At 37.0% G+C, this 15,991-nt stretch overlaps 1 protein-coding gene across 1 annotated transcript in view; it reads left to right on the top strand.

Annotated features, from left to right (window-relative positions):
- Window positions 1-361: 361 nt before the first annotated feature.
- The window catches only part of CENPJ (centromere protein J), a 44,183-nt gene continuing 28,553 nt past the window's right edge, over window positions 362-15,991 (top strand). Inside the window, exons 1-8 of the mRNA XM_036743996.1 lie at window positions 362-376; window positions 2,112-2,630; window positions 3,857-3,980; window positions 5,290-5,604; window positions 6,550-6,691; window positions 12,185-12,287; window positions 12,423-14,046; window positions 15,005-15,137. Coding sequence (XP_036599891.1) covers window positions 362-376; window positions 2,112-2,630; window positions 3,857-3,980; window positions 5,290-5,604; window positions 6,550-6,691; window positions 12,185-12,287; window positions 12,423-14,046; window positions 15,005-15,137 — 2,975 coding nt within the window. The remainder of the gene's footprint in view (window positions 377-2,111; window positions 2,631-3,856; window positions 3,981-5,289; window positions 5,605-6,549; window positions 6,692-12,184; window positions 12,288-12,422; window positions 14,047-15,004; window positions 15,138-15,991) is intronic.

The raw sequence follows: 15,991 nt of genomic DNA, 5'->3' as shown, positions 1-15,991 counted from the left end.
GATACTTTTAATTACATATTAAAGACGTGTGTGTGTGTGTGTGTGTGTGTGTGTGTGTGTGTGAGAGAGAGAGAGAGAGAGAGAGAGATGCTAAAAGGATGCCGGTTTTAACATACTGAATATTGTTGGTACATAGAAGTACAATACTTCCATATGTGTTTTTGAAGCAGTTCTATTTGCTTTAAATGTCATGATGTATTTGTGACATGTACGTATTTTAAAGTTTACCTTAACCGGGGCATCTCTCAAGGAATGTTAGACATAAATGATATTATTATTCTTGGTACCAAATGTATGCTTCTCTTTCTTTAAACTAACCTTAATATCAATTGGCCCCTGACTGTACATTGCTTGTTTGGGAATGATTCTTACTTCAGTAAAAAGTTGTTTTAGATTTGTCTTTAAAACATCAGCTGTATTTTTGATTTAAGCATTTAAGCATTGTTTTTTTCAGTGCTCAACACGTCCAGAGTTTCTAATTCTTTTCTCAAAGCATTGATAACGGGTAGGTATAAGGATTGTAGTCTACAAGTCTTTGACCTATTTCTTACTCCCGAATTGTATTTTTCAACTTTTTTTTTTTTTTTTGCTGTTTTCTCCTGTGCTCACCTTTGCATCAGTTACCCAGGATCAAAGAATATGTTGAATTAACTTGTAAGTTCTGAGTGAATTCTTCATCAAATGTCTCTTGCTCTTCATTCTCTATAGTAGGAATTGGTATATAAGCTAGATATTTTTATGGTTGGCTTTTTGAAATGAAATGACCTAATATCCTATGACCAACCCTGCGAACTGCTTTGTTTCTCTACCATCCTGTTAGCTGCAAATTTTGTCTTCTGGTTTCATTTACAGAGAGAACGTCAATATTGATACAAATCAGTTCCTGTAGTAGAATGTCCAATCTTTGGTCTTCAGAAAAGGATGACTAGATCTCGTATTTCGAATACTAACAGCTAAGTTAATTTTCACAAATGGGCTAAGCATTGTTTGATTTTTGTAGCATCAGATGCTCCCGTTTTCAGTAGTCTTCTGTAGACACTGAAAAATCAGAACAGAGCTATACGGAACTGAGGGTCATTTTGTATTTTTGTTTATTTTATGAACTGTCATGGACAAAGAATTGTTCACCATGGGTAATAAGTCTCTTCATACTTAGCCAGATTGGACCTCAGAAAACAGACATTGCTAGAATCATGCTTGAAGCCTTTCCATCACAGTAGAACCTGCAGAGTTTGCACTCTGCTTAAAGCCGGATTTTCTTCATGTTATAATGAAGCTTCAGAATAGGACTTTTTAGAGGTGTGTGTGTGTGTGTGCGCGTGTGTATGTATACATACATACATATCTTCATCTGTATGTCTGTATATACTATATTATATACACACATTTATGCCATATATCTATATACTGTATCCAAATCATATCTGTATAACATATAATCTATATATATACTATATATAGTAATCTCTATATATAATATATAATAATATGTAATATATGTATATGCATACATACATACTATTTTTTTATAGTGTTGTCTTTCATGATGGGTTGCAGTTCCAGGGGAATACTTGATGTGTGTGTGTGCGCGTGTGTACATACTCAGTATATGTAGACATGCATACAGATATAGATATGTATATATGCATATGCATACATACTATTGTCTTATAGTATTGTTTTTCATAGTGGATTTCAGTTCCAGGAGAATATTCTGCTTAATTTGTTGGAGCATCTGATAGATTCAGTTATGCAAATATTATTAAGTGAATATTATGTACAAGGTATTGTAAGAAGTGCAGGAGGTAGAAAGATGGAAAAACTGTCCCCAGCTCAAGGAAATCATAGTTTAGTATTGGAAGGGGGAAAAAAATAACTTTTACCCAGGTAACTTATTATACAAATAGGAATGTGAAGTATTTGTAGGAGTGGTCAAACAAAAATGATAAGCTATTTCAGAAGTAGTTCTTTTAGCTGGCAGTTTGGAGAAAGGCTTCATGAAGGAGGTGGCATCAAAACCCTATTTTGAGGAGAAGAATTTCAACAAGCATATGATGGGGCTGGATGCTTTCTATTATAACAGCTTTAATTGATGGTTTTTCTCTCTGCAGGTATTGAATATCAACAGATATAACAGCTGTGTGCTACGAGAACTTTGGCACTATTTTAATTTATTGGTGCTTCAGATTACAATTTTCCTCATGCCCACTTCTTCAGAATTAAGTAGTGGGCAAAATTTTTTAGTTCAGTGGATGTCTAATCCTTCCCGTGCTGGTGTGATACTGAATCGTGGATTTCCTAGTTTGGAAACAGAGAGAGAGAATCAATCAAAGGCAAATACTTCCTCCAGTTTTATTGTTAAAAGCACAGATTTTTCAGACAGCTGCAGTTTTCTGAGTGATGACTCACTTCATGAAGAACAGATACTGGATTCTAAAAGCCCTTATAGAGTGCAGTCAGATACAAATGAAACACATGCAGTCTTTCCTTACACTAAAAAGACACAACAATTATTGACATGCAAAGATGCTCTGGGCCACTGGGAAAATACCAAAATCGATGTTGAACCTGATGTGGGTGATGCCAAAGAAGCAGCTTATAGAGATCCACTTTTCAAGAAACTTGAGCAGGTAAACAAAATATTTGGCCAGATGTATGGATTATTGTAGGTTTTGTGTACATAGTTTTTAAGTGCAATTTCCCTCCCCGCCAATTTGTGTCCTTTTTTAAAAACTACAAAGAGTATTAAACTTATGGGGTCACTGTTTACTTCTTTTTCTTTTTGGTTTTGTTTCATTTTCAGTTCTGAATTCTCTCCCTTTTCCCTCCCTTCCCCATTGAGAAAGAAAGAAAAACAAAACCGGTTACAAATATGTATCAAGCAAAATAAATTCCTTTATTTCTTGTGTCTTAAAAAAAATGCTTCAATTTGCTCTGAGTCCATCATTTCTATATCTGGAGGTGGATAGCAAGTTTTATCATGAGTCAGGGTCACATTAACAGAAAATCCTTATCCCCTTTCAGAACACACATAAATAACTGTTACCAAAAATTAGTTATTTGTAATATATCAGTTATTTTGTTTTTCTCTCTTTATGCTAGGAATAAACACTCAACTATTAGAGAGAGTCATTGTACCAAGAGATATTATATCTTTCCTAACTACCTTGACTTATTAGTTTTAGGCCGGTAGCTCAAATGATTACAACATGATGCTGCTCAGGATGAGGTCATAAGCTTCCTACCTGTATGGTCCAGATTGATTTATTCAAAGGAAAGCCATGTTGCCATGGACTTTCCCAAAGATATGTGTTTTTGGTTCCAAAGGGTATAGTACAGGTTCAGTACAAACCTATAGTACTTATATACAAATTGCTTCATCTCTCTGGTCCTCGGTTTCCTAATCTACAAAATGAAAGGAATGAATTCAGTTATCGCCGATACTCTGTTTAGCTCTGATGACCACTATGAGTCTATAAAATTTTAAAAATTATAATTCATAAGACAAAAATTTAAGACAGATGAAATAACTAAGGAAAAGTTGACAAAACTGTATTATGACATGGAAAAGAATTAAAAGATAGGTGGCCTATACATAGACCATTGTAGCAATAAGGGAGTAGTAGATTTTGGTCTCTAAGGTCGAGACTAGAATTGATGTAGTTACGTTGTCATGTTGTTGCTTTGTTTCTAACATGATAGAGGTACACTGAAACACACTTGATGAACCCCATTTTAAAGTCTTTTTCCTGAGAATGGGGAGGTTTGGGGAGGAATAGAAGAGGACAGAAGAAGAGTCAACAGGGCTCTGTGAAGAAACATCAGGTTAATTGAACCAAAAAATGTATTTGAAAAGCTCAAAGAAGTCCAACAGAAGAAGCAGGAAGAACTGAAGAGGCAGCAGCTAGAACAGATCCAGAGGCTCCTGGAAGAGCAAGAGAAACTACTGACTATGGTGTCTGGGCAGCAGACACCGTCAGGTAACACTTAGTCATATGTGTGACTCAATTACAAATATGCTCTGTGTTCACTGATTTTCTTTCCATTATGATATTTTGATAAAAAGTTGTCAGCATCCCTTTTTCATAGATACAGATGGGTACCCTAGCAATAAAAATAATAGATTTGGGCGGGGTGGGGGCGGTCATAGTGGGATGGATATGAACTAGAATCTGAGTTCTCTTTATTCAGCTGCAGAAGGGTACTAGAATTGTGTTCTGACAGTTATGATGTTGTAAGTTATAACAAATGATAGACATAGAGAATCTGCAATAAAGAATGTAAATAGCTTCACTGTAGTATGTTGTATAGTGTCTAGCATAAGGTAACCAGGAAAGACGTCTGGAAACCAATCTGTGTTTAGGACAGTTAGGTAAAATGGGAATGTTTAGTTTGGAGAAGACTCAGGTGAGATATAATAATGGCTCGGCTATATGGAGGGATATCAAGAGAGCTTAAACTTAGGTTTTTCTTGAGGGCAATTAAATTAATGGGTAAAAATTATAAGAAAACAGATTCTTGCTTATAGTAAGGAAGAACTTCCTAACGAATAGAGCTGTCTCACAATTGTATAAACTCTTTGCCACTTGAATTATTCAAGAAGGGACTGTCAGAAATTGCTGCATTAGCAGTGAGGTTGGGCTATTTGACCTTTAAAAGTCCCAACTTTGAGATTTTATAAACAGCACAGATCGTAGAGTGGGTAGAGCATGTTTGTGATTGGTGGTATGACCTTCAGGTTTAGAGTACCTCCCACTCTGACTTCCAGATTCATGTAGGGTAAGTTGGGAGAATAATAGGGATCCCAGGAACACAGGAAGTGGTTGTGATAAGGTTTGCCTGATACTGATTTGAAATGTGCCTGAGTTACTAACATGGCCCTTGTAGGAATCTTTAGTAAGCCATATATCTTTTGGATCCTCAAAAGCATTGAATTAGGAATTTTCAGGGTATACTTAAATGGAGCATTCTTTGCTGCACTGGAGAATGACTAAGTGTATACAGAACTAAATGCATTTTCAAGGATGTGCTGCTGGAAAAAAATGTGCCACATTATTGAATAATGCTTATTTTTCCTGAATGTGAGAGCTAGCAAATATGTCCCTAATTAAAAATCATGTAGAACTTTGAGTTCAAAATACCAGCATTATTGCTATTAAAATATCACTTTATTTGTTATTTCATTTCTAGGGAGGTCTATAGATGGAAGGGACAGGATAATAGGAATAGATTAGTAAAATGAGAATATTTTTCATAAAATATTAATTTTGCTTGTGTTTTCTTCATAAGGCTTGACTTTACTGTCTGAAGATCAGAGCCCCAAATATGGAACTTCCATTAGTTCTGCTACTGTACACAAAACTGTGCCTTTCTTGTCACATATGTACCAGAATCAAACCAGAGAAAACACTCATGGTCCTGAAATTTTATCTTGTGGTTATGTTCAAGAAAGAGAAATGAATCCATGCAGAACTATGAGTAAGGAATGTCTCTTATCTTCCAAAGGCGGTAGTACTTCTCCAGACTTTTTTCATGAGGCACAATGTCTAGAAGCGTGTGTAAAAACACAGAATGATTTGAAAGAAGAAAATAAAAATGTTACAGGTAAGCTGTCTTTTGAAATTAGTGCCTTTTATCTAAATGGTATTCTGAATCTCTTTGTATATTTACCTGTAGAAATGCCACTGGGCTACTCCATGGTAGAATTCTTTTCTAATACTTTTGCCAACTGCTGCCTCTCCTTGTCTGTCTGCCTGTCTTTCCCCTTCCTGTACCTACTCTACTCTCATGCGTGTGTATGCACATGCGTGCGTACACACACTCTCTCTCTCTCTCTCTCTCTCTCTCTCTCTCTCATATATTCACAGTAGATTTGATTATAGTAGTAAGGCCCAGTATCCTGTAGAGTCACTGAATTTGGGCTGGTCACAGAGCTGGTCACAGGTTTTGTGACTCCTATTGGCGTTTGTAACACTGACAATGATTTTAAATGCTCTGTGTAATCCAGGCTTTTCCAAGTGGGACAAAAGTTTCTAAGCTCACTTGAGAGGGTAGACACAGCTTGAATGTATGTAATTTTTTTTCCCTCTTCACATAAGAATAGGATAGTGTGGTAGAGTGGAAAGAGTATTAGAGAAGGTGCTGAAAGGATGTAATTCTAGGCCTAGCTCTGCTCCTCAAAGAATCTATTAAAGTCTCTGAACTTTGGTTTTGTCATAGCTTGCATTATCTCTAATTTGACTTGTTATGATCACATGAGATGATGTATGTGAAATCATTTTGTAAACTAACATGCTATTACTAAAACCTTGAGAATTCTTGTTTCTTTGGTACTGGCGTTATGTGACTTCTCTTTTCCTTTGACTTGTGGCCTGAATCCATTGATCTTCTGCTTTTGGGCCTAGCATGCTTCCAACATACTGTTCTGCTATACCTGAATATTCTGTACAGTTCTAGAGTTTTAAAAAATCTTTTTTGGTTTTATTTGAACTTGAAAGTTTGTTAAAGTATCTTTATCTCCAACTAAATATTTCCTAATTCATATCATAGGGGAAAGTATACTACCATGTTGGGAGAAAACGACAGAACAGTTACCAGAAGGGAAAGAGGTTACAGACTCAAAAAAACCTGGTGATTCCTCTGATATTAACAATGGAAGGAAATTGTTAGCAGTGTCTAGTATTGAAGAAAGGTATCTATGTTGATTAACACAAGATATCATATGTGTTTTTATTTGTATCAAGGTACTACAGTTGAATATGAGTTATTTGTTAAGTGGTGGGGAATCCTTTTTCTTAAATCATGAAAAATATATTCAGTTAAAAAGCATTTAGTATGTACCTGCTTTGTACAAAGGATTATGCTGGGTATGCAAAGATTAACAAGTAATACTTATTCTATTGGAGGAATAAAATCCACAGACGAAATATAATGGCAGTTAGGGTGTCATAAGGGCTTGAGAGATAATGCTTTAACCTGGGCTATTAGGAACGGGCTCTCAAGAAGAAGTTGTAACTAAGTTGCATCTTGAAGGAAGAGAAAGATTCTAAAAGGTAGACATATGGAGGGGAGTATATTCTAGGTATGGGGGTGGTGGGACAGGACTGCCTGTGTAAACGTGTGACCCAAGACAGATGGCAATTAAAGTTCTGGGAACAGTTGATAGTGCAGTTTGGTTGTACATAAACTGTAAAGGCAAGTAGTGTGAAAATAAGACAGAATGGTAGGGTCTAATTGTGGAAGAACTTATCCTCTGGGCTAGAACTTTTTTGATCATGCGCTTCATTAGCAAAAAAAAAGTTTGTGCAAGTACCCCAATTTTGTATTTACATATTATTTACATGTACTAACATATTAATAATTATGCATCTTATAAAACTTTATAAAAAAATGGATGCGATGACATTTTATCCTGGAGTAACTAGGGAGCCACTGTAGTCTTACTGAATAGTGAAGTAACATGGTCAGACCTGTACTTAAAAAAAAAAAGCAAACAAACACGTTTTGACAGCTGTGTGGAAAATGAATTGGAGAGGGGAGAAATTTGAGGCAGAGAAATCAAGAAAGAGGTTATTGAAATAGTCCAGGTTGGAAGTGATAAGGTCACAACACTGTAAAAGTAGAGAGATGGGGATGTGGGAGATGTTGTAGAGATGTTTGTCAACTGACTAGATATGTGAGATGAGAGAGGGCTAGCTGTCAGGGAGAATTCTAAGGTTGTTGGTATGCTCTGTAGAAATATGGAAGTTTGGAAGAGAATTGAGTTTTGGGAGAAGACTAATGAGTTCTACTGTAGATATGTTGAGTTGAATATGCCTTTGGTGTATCCAGGTCAAAATGTCAAACAGGCAGTTTGTAATATGGGGCTAGAGTTCAGGAGAGAGATTCAGGCTGGCTACATAGATCTACATAGTGATGATGAGAAAACCCACAGGAGTTGATGAAGTTATCAAATGAGAGATTGTACCAGGTGAGAGACCAGGTTAGGGAATGTGATTACACAAAGGAATGGTCAGACAGCTGACAGAAGAAAGGGCGAAAGCAGTGTCACAGCAGCATATGGAGGAGAGGGCGGTCAGTTGTGTCCAAACACAGCAGACAGGCATTGTTAAAAGGATGAGAATTAAGAAAAGGACATTAGATGTGACAATCAAGAGAACATGGCTAACTTTGAAGAGAGAACATTCATTTGGGTGGGGAGTGAAGGACAAGAGGGTTGAGATCCTGGGAGAGTACTTGGAAAGATAGATTATGGTATTTCCCTCCTCTCCCCCTCAGAAATAGAGAAGTTCAGATGAGTGATGGCATCTGGGGAAAAGATAATACAATTCCAGTCCAGCCATATTTAAATATCCTGGCTTACTTTTTTCCAAGGAAAAATGAAAAGTGTGGGGATCGAGTTGAAGGGGCTTACTGTTCCCTACTCTAGAGCATGAAGCCTGATGCTGTGGTGATCCGGGGGAACTGGATGTGGGGATACTAGAGACAGTGGTGTTAGAAATTATCCTGTGCAGCTTTTTCAGTTGCTTAGGCTGAATTAAGTTATATCTTGTCTACCCTGAGGAGTCCAGACCCTGAAGCCATAGCTGTGGGAAGGAGTATTGAAGAGAGACATGGTATTGTGTAAGACACAAATCCATTATTGGCTATGGCAGGGGAGGGTGGGAATGCACCCCATGTTCTCACCCTTTTGTTGATCACCCACCCCTTGGGGCCATTACATAGCCCTCACTTTGGTGACCACTTCCCTAGGCCACAAGAACCACTGAAGGCTTTTGAGCGGAGTAATGAAGATGGTCTGAAAGATGACTTGGAGAGGAAAAAGACTGGAGGTAGGGAAACCAGTTGGGAGGCTAGAGTAGAGAGTAGAGATAGATGTCTGCACTTATTACCTCTATCCCCATCTCACTGTCTCCTCAGTTATTTGCAATCTAGATTTTCACCTTATAACTAAACTGAAACTACTCTCTAGTGTTACCAGTGATCTTTTACCAGTTATCTTCTGATAGTATTTTCTCAGCTTAATTGAGCTCTGCTATAGTTGACGCTGTTGAATTCCCTCTCCTCTTGGCTACTGTCTCCTCTCTGGGTGTCTGTGATACCGTTCCCTCCTGGTTCGCTTCCCTGTGTGATTGTTCTTTCACAGTCTCTTTTGCTGGCTTAGCATCCATATTACAACCTTTAATTGTGAATGTGTCCTGGGCCCTTTTTTTCTCCCTATTCTCTCTGACTTGGTAACCTCATTAGTTCCCATAGATTTAATTGTCATCTCTAGATTGAGGACTCCTAGATCTATCTTCGTCCCCCTGTTACTCTCATTAGCTTCAGTCTTGCATCATTGCTTGTTTGTTGGACATTTCAGACTGCATGCTCCAGAGGCATCTCAAACAACCTGACCAAAACAGAACTCCTTGTGACCTCCCCCTCCCTCTTGAAGGTGCCACTGTTCTGCCAATCATCCGGCATTGTAATCTTGTCAGGAAATTCAACTCCTCCCTCTCTCTCACCTATTCACCCAGTTGCCAGATCTTGCCATTTCTCCTTCCACAGCTTCTTTCCACTCACAGGGACACCACCATGGTTCAGTACCTCATCATCTCTTGCCTAGATTTTATTGCAAAGGCCTTCTTACTGCTTTCCTTGCCTCCAGGCTATTTTCCACTCTGCTGCTAAAGTGTTTTTCCCTAAGTGTAGATCCAGCTATGTCCCTCCCTTATTCATTCAACTGCAGTGGTGCTCTAGGATGATAAATAAACTCTACTATTTAGCTTTTAAAACACTTCACAATATAGTCCCAATCTATGGTCCCTTCCAGTGCCTATTGGACATTTTACATTCTCCAGCACTCGGTGATCAAGCCAAACTGACCTTTGTAATGGCTGTCCTCTCTTCTTGTCTCTATTCCCAGAATCTCTCTCTTCCTTTAAGATACAGCTCAAGCACCCCCTTCCACATGAAACTTTTCCTGATCCTCCCCAGCTGCTAGTGTCCTCTCTCCCTTGTTACCTTGTATTTAACTGCTTTCTAGTTATCCTGTCTCTACTTAGATGGGTACAGGTTGTCTTCCTTGGAAGCTCTTTGAGATTAGGATTTTTTAATTCCTTGTGTGTTTGTATCCTCAGGCTTTTGTATAGTGCCTAGTATTAAGTAGTCACTCAATAAATGCTTATTGATTAGGGGGATCGTTAGATGTTGTCATGTAGAAATGAGAAGATACGGTAACTGAGGGAGAGGGAAGATGACTGAGGTTTCAGGTCTGGATGACTGGCTTTCCATATAGATGGAGAAACTGATCCTTACAGGGGAGGGACTTGACCAAGATCACACAGGTAGTAAGTGGCTAATCTGAGATACTGTCTTTCCTCTCTATGAGATAAATAGTACAGTTTTGATTCTCTCTATTACACTCATGGGAAAACTGACACTAAAAGACTGGCCCAGAGTTGAATAGCTAGTAAGCCTCAGAGACAGCCTTTGAGTCCAATCTTTTGACTTTAAGCACAGTTCTCTTTCTTTTACCACTCTGCCTAGTACATTCAGATTCCTGGATAACAACTATAAAAATGAATGTTTAGCCCTTTTTCAAGGTCTGATCTGTCAACGTAATATTTTCTTTGTCATTTTGTCTGCTTAACTATGAAAGAAAAGTTCTTTATCAGGAATTTTAGTAGGAGTTATAGTTCCCCTGGCTTCCCCGGTGCTGAAGAGTCTGTAATTAGGCATCATTGACAATAAAATGTTTCTGAAATGAGAGGAATCCCTCCTGTCCTACAGGGTTGTTGGGAGGTAAAAATGAGAACATGTGTTCCCAAAACTTGGCAGACTTCGTAGTGCTCTACAAATGGTGGGGGTTGTTATTTTTGGCGATGGTTATTGTTATTGTTACTATTATCATTTTCTAAAGGAGGGGTTCTTAACCTTTTTTGTGTCACAGATGCCATTGGCAATCTATTAAGTCTATCTTCCCCTTCCCAGGATGTTTTTTTTTTTAAACTCGTAATTGTGGGAAATACTGAATTTCAGTTAGAGGCTGGAGAAAATAAAGACATAATTTTGTTCCCATGAATCCTGGTTAACCTCGGTTCCAGAGTCTTTAGAGTACCTTGAGATTAACTCAGCCAAAACAGAATAAATGGATGACAACCACAACAAAAAATTCTGGGAAACTTGAGAGGTTCGTGGTGCCGTCGGCAGAAATAGGGAACTTGGGAGGGAGTCACAGCACGTGAGAAGTTCATTCAATGTTAAACAAGCGTGAGTTTGAAGTGCTGGTGGAATATCCAGAGAAGTCCAGCAGACAGTTAGAGCTGTGGGACTGTGCTGAAGGGACAGATTAGCACTAGCTATATTGATTTCACCATGTATAGAGGTGATAACTGAACACTTAGAAACAAGTGATACTTATCAAGGGAGAGGGAATAGAAAAAGAGAAGAAGGCACCAGACAGGACATGTAGGAAAAAATGATGAACTTATGAAGAAGAACAAGAAGAAGCATTCAGATAGGTGGGAGGAGAACCAGGTGACAGCAATGTCATTGGAGCCCTTTAGAGAGAGGCAGCCAGTCTTGTTAAATATTGCAGCAAGGGCATCAAATGATGCTATTTCCTTTTACTTGATTTTGCTTTTTGGCATAAGATTGAGTATGAAATGATGCTTGATTAGCTTGTGAAGGAGATGGCAAATTTAGTAATTTTGTCATCGTTGTGCAAGTAACATTATAGTCATTTTTTACTTGAGAAGAGTGCCCAGATTAAATAATCTTAGGTATACAGTTTCTCTCATAAATCTTAGACAAAATCCTTCTTTGGAAAAGTAAAAGCAAAAATACAAAAATCCACATATTTGGTAACATTTTCCAATTTGAATTGACTAGTTATAAATCCTAACAGGATGGATAATTAAACAATTGTTACCACACTGTTAAAATGCTTACCTTGAAGTGATATCTTTTTATATTTCTAAGGGTATAATGTATTATATGTACTCATTGTGACCTATTGTGTTAGAGTATTAATGTATCAGATTTATATGCTTAGATTTTGTTTCTCAAAATAGTTTATTAAATAGTAACTAATCTTTTAGAGTTTAAAACTTATGGTTCTCAGAAATTTCAATATAGCACTTAATGTTAAATGTTTCATCATCAGGACTTACTTGCTTCATAATTTTATTTTCATTATTAGGCCAATTAAAGCTGCTATTAGAGAAAGGAAACAGACATATGAAGAATTCTTAGAGGAACAGATTCAGTTAGAAGAACAGGAACTGAAACAAAGGCAGCTACAGGTTAGCATTTCAGATGTTTTGAATAAAATATCCCAAACCTTTAAAAATTCATCATTATTATATAACTTACTTTAAAAGTACCTTGACTATTGTTTGGTAATATAAAAACTAATTAAAATATTTTTTATTTTTTAGGAAGCAGAAATATCATTGCTAACTAAAGCAAAACCAAAACGGCCATTCTTAAAACGAGGAGAAGGCCTAGCTAGGTTTACTAATGCTAAATCTAAATTTTGGAAACCAAAAGAGAGTAAATTAATAATTCATCAAAGCATGCCAGAAGAACAATCTGTATTTAAAGCAGACAGACAACAAATGCAGCGGAAAACTGCCTTTGTAAATAAGGAATTAGTTACAGAGATGAAAAAGAGTAATCAAGTCAGAACCAAGACCAGCTCTGCTGCAGTTTCTCAGAAGTCAAAAGTACTTAGGAGTAATAATGGAAAAATTGTTTCTCCATCAAAAATGAAAATACAAATTGGAAAGAAAGTTGATGGGCAGTTTAGAGATCAGATAAAATTAGAAAAAACCAGGAAGTTAGAACCTAATAAGGAAAATATACCAGAGTGTACAAAACCCTTTGAAATTGGTTGCAAAGTCAGAAATAAGCCACAATGCATGGAAAAACCTCTTATTTCTACAGAGCTGACCCACCCCACCTCTGTTTCTGAAAGCTCTATGAGTCATATTGTAAAAGATCCAGAATTATCTTTTGAAATTTCATTTCAGAAGAAATTGGACAATTGGGAAAAGGAAAAAGAAAAGGAAAACTTGGAGTTAGATGAATTTTTGTTCTTAGAACAAGCTGCTGATGAAATATCATTCTCTAGTAACTCCTCATTTGTATTAAAAATCTTAGAAAGAGACCAGCAAACTAGCAAAGGTCACAGAATGTCTTCTACCCCTGTCAAATCAGTGCAGCAAGTGAAAACAAATGTAACAGATATTGTTACTCCACACAACCAAAATAAAAAATTGAACTATATTAAACAAGATGATAAGAATATGTGTGAAATAACAAAACATCTTGAATTGAAAGCATCACCTCTTAGTTTGAAGGAAGAGACCAGCAAACTGAGCAAAAAAGCATTTCAAACTACTACTACTGAGAATCAGATTAAATGGCATCTAAGTGAGGATGAAGATGATGGGAACAGTGCTATCAGCAGTGACTTTGAAGAGCAGCTGGATTGCACCATAAAAGCAACAAATGAAGATATGAAAAAGTTTTTCAATAGCAGCAGAGAAGATAATCCAGAGAAGGGTAATGGTAAAGGACCTTTCAGAGACATTAGGAAGGAGGGTAAAAGCAGGGATATTGATCTGGATTTGTCAGATAAAGATGACGCTAGTGATGAATCCATCATGGTAGAAAGCATGAATGATAAAGTTCCTGAGGCTTCAAGAAGGCCATCATGTACAAATATTAATAAAATTGACTTTGATGATGAGAGAACATGGACTGACCTTGAAGAAAATGAAAGTAAGCCTGACATATTTGGGAATGAAGATGTTAATGAGCTTCCACTGATGGATTATTGTAGTAAAACTGAAATAGCTAATTTGGACAAAGCAGTAAAAAGGAAGGTTGCACCCATAAAGAAAGGAGATGATTTCTGTAAATCTAATAAGAGTTTAAGTCCTCCTCCTACTTCTGATCTGATGATGAAACTCTTTCCTTCCCTGAAGCCTAAACCTAAGTCAGACTCACACTTAGCATCTGAATCCGAATTAAATAAAAGCCAAGAACAACCACTTGGTAAGTCTAATATTATAAGAAACTGAAGATTTATCAAAATCCTATGAAGCCTAAATTTATTCTGTGATTTCTACTTAGTAAGATCAAATATTTGAAATCCTGAGCTTTCCTTTCACTGATGTATCAATTTGAAAAACATTTTTTTGATTGTAAGGTACTTTTGAGGTAGCACCTCACCAAAGATGTACAAGTTATAATCTGGGCCCCTGTGGAGCTTATTGTCCAGGAGGAGGCATACATATGTACAGATCACTCTAGTACAATGTCAGATGTAGTAAGGTATCAAGAAAGTGCTTGAGGAGCATAGTGGAAGGAAGTTTATTTAGTAGACATGATCTAAACATTGAGATAGTCTAGTAAAAGAAAATAAAGAGTGGAAAGACGTAGTGTTTTACTTTTCTAATTCCATGTGTCAATATTCATTCATATGCAACCCAATAATATACTTTTCAACTTCCAATTTTTGCCACAAAGGGAAAGTCTGAAGGAATCCTTGCATATGTAATTATATTTCATCAGCATTCTCACCCTGGAGGAATATGGATTCCAGCAAACTTCTAATTTATCTCTAAAGATTTCTGCCTTTTTATAGCAAATTTGAGAGATGACAATGTGTGTATGAGATAGGAGGGACCCACTTGTCTACAACATTAAATTGGCATTGTCCAACTCATCATTAGACTTTGTATATAACTTTAGTACCTAGAACAGTGTGGGTAATTTATGATAACATTTTTCACATTCCAAGGTGGAGTAGTATGTTTCTTTTTATATTTAGGCCTTAGGTTCTTTCTTTAGGGAAATTAAGCCAATTTTTATTATTTTCATAAACTGGAGCAGAACTTGTAAGTCATTTTAACTCTAAAGCACTTACATATTGTTATCATTTAATAATGGCAAGATTTACTATAGGCTTTCTAATCACAACTCAGCATTCATATTATTTAATATGTTGTAGGTGATGGTGTTCGCTCCCAGATTTTAAGAGAGAAAGTTGTTGAGTTGGAAACAGAAATTGAAAGATTTAAAGCTGAAAATGCATCATTAGCTAAACTCCGCAATGAAAGAGAAAGTGCCTTAGAAAATCTCAGGTAAGTTTGTGGATCTCTAGAGTGTGATCAGAATATGATGCAATGACTAAGGATAGTGCATGTTATTTTCACTAGGAATACACTTAAAAGCAATTAAATCTTGGAATGCTATTAAATGTTTGATGGCCAAGAAAAACGCCAAGATTTCTCCATGAGGATCTAGTGATAATCCAGTTTTTCACGTAGGGCAATGGCTATCTGAATTCAGTACTTGTTGAGGATTCTTAATATTTAATCTGCCTTTCTTATGAAAGGTAAGGGTCAAAATAGTTTAAGCAGCTCTCATAATGCCTGAAATCGGTGTACTGGCCTGCTATGTTTCATTGTTTAACTTAGAGCATTAAGATTGAAAAGTACCTACCCCTTAACAGCTAACATTTACAATGATGCTTACTGTGTGCCAGGCACTGGACTAAGCGCCTGATCCTCACAATGACCCTGGAAGGTTGGTGCTATTATTATCTCCATTTTACAGATGAGGAAACTGAGACAGAGGTTAAGTGACTTGCTCAGGATCACATAGCTCAGGGTTGTCCAAAGTGCGGCCCACAGGCTGCATGCAGCCTGCAGTGTGATTTTAATGCAGCCCACCTGTGTTTACTATGGTTGTGGAAATTGACACAAATGCTTTAACTAAAGCATTTGTGTTGATTTCTGTGCTTGTGGTGGACACAGGCGGGCTGCATGGGGGTGCATGGCCCGTGTTTTGGACAGCCCTGACATATCTAATGAATGCCTGCTGCAGTGTCTGAAATTCAGCTCTGTCCAGTGCTCTACTTAGATGTTTAATCAGCTTTACAGACAAAGTAAATATATAGTTTTCAGTGGCAACTTAACCCATTCTTAATTCCTTT

This window comes from Trichosurus vulpecula, chromosome 2, assembly GCF_011100635.1.
Source record: "Trichosurus vulpecula isolate mTriVul1 chromosome 2, mTriVul1.pri, whole genome shotgun sequence".
NCBI lineage: Eukaryota > Metazoa > Chordata > Mammalia > Diprotodontia > Phalangeridae > Trichosurus > Trichosurus vulpecula.
The sequence above is the reverse complement of the archived record's forward strand: the minus strand, read 5'-3'. Positions and strand labels throughout refer to the sequence as shown.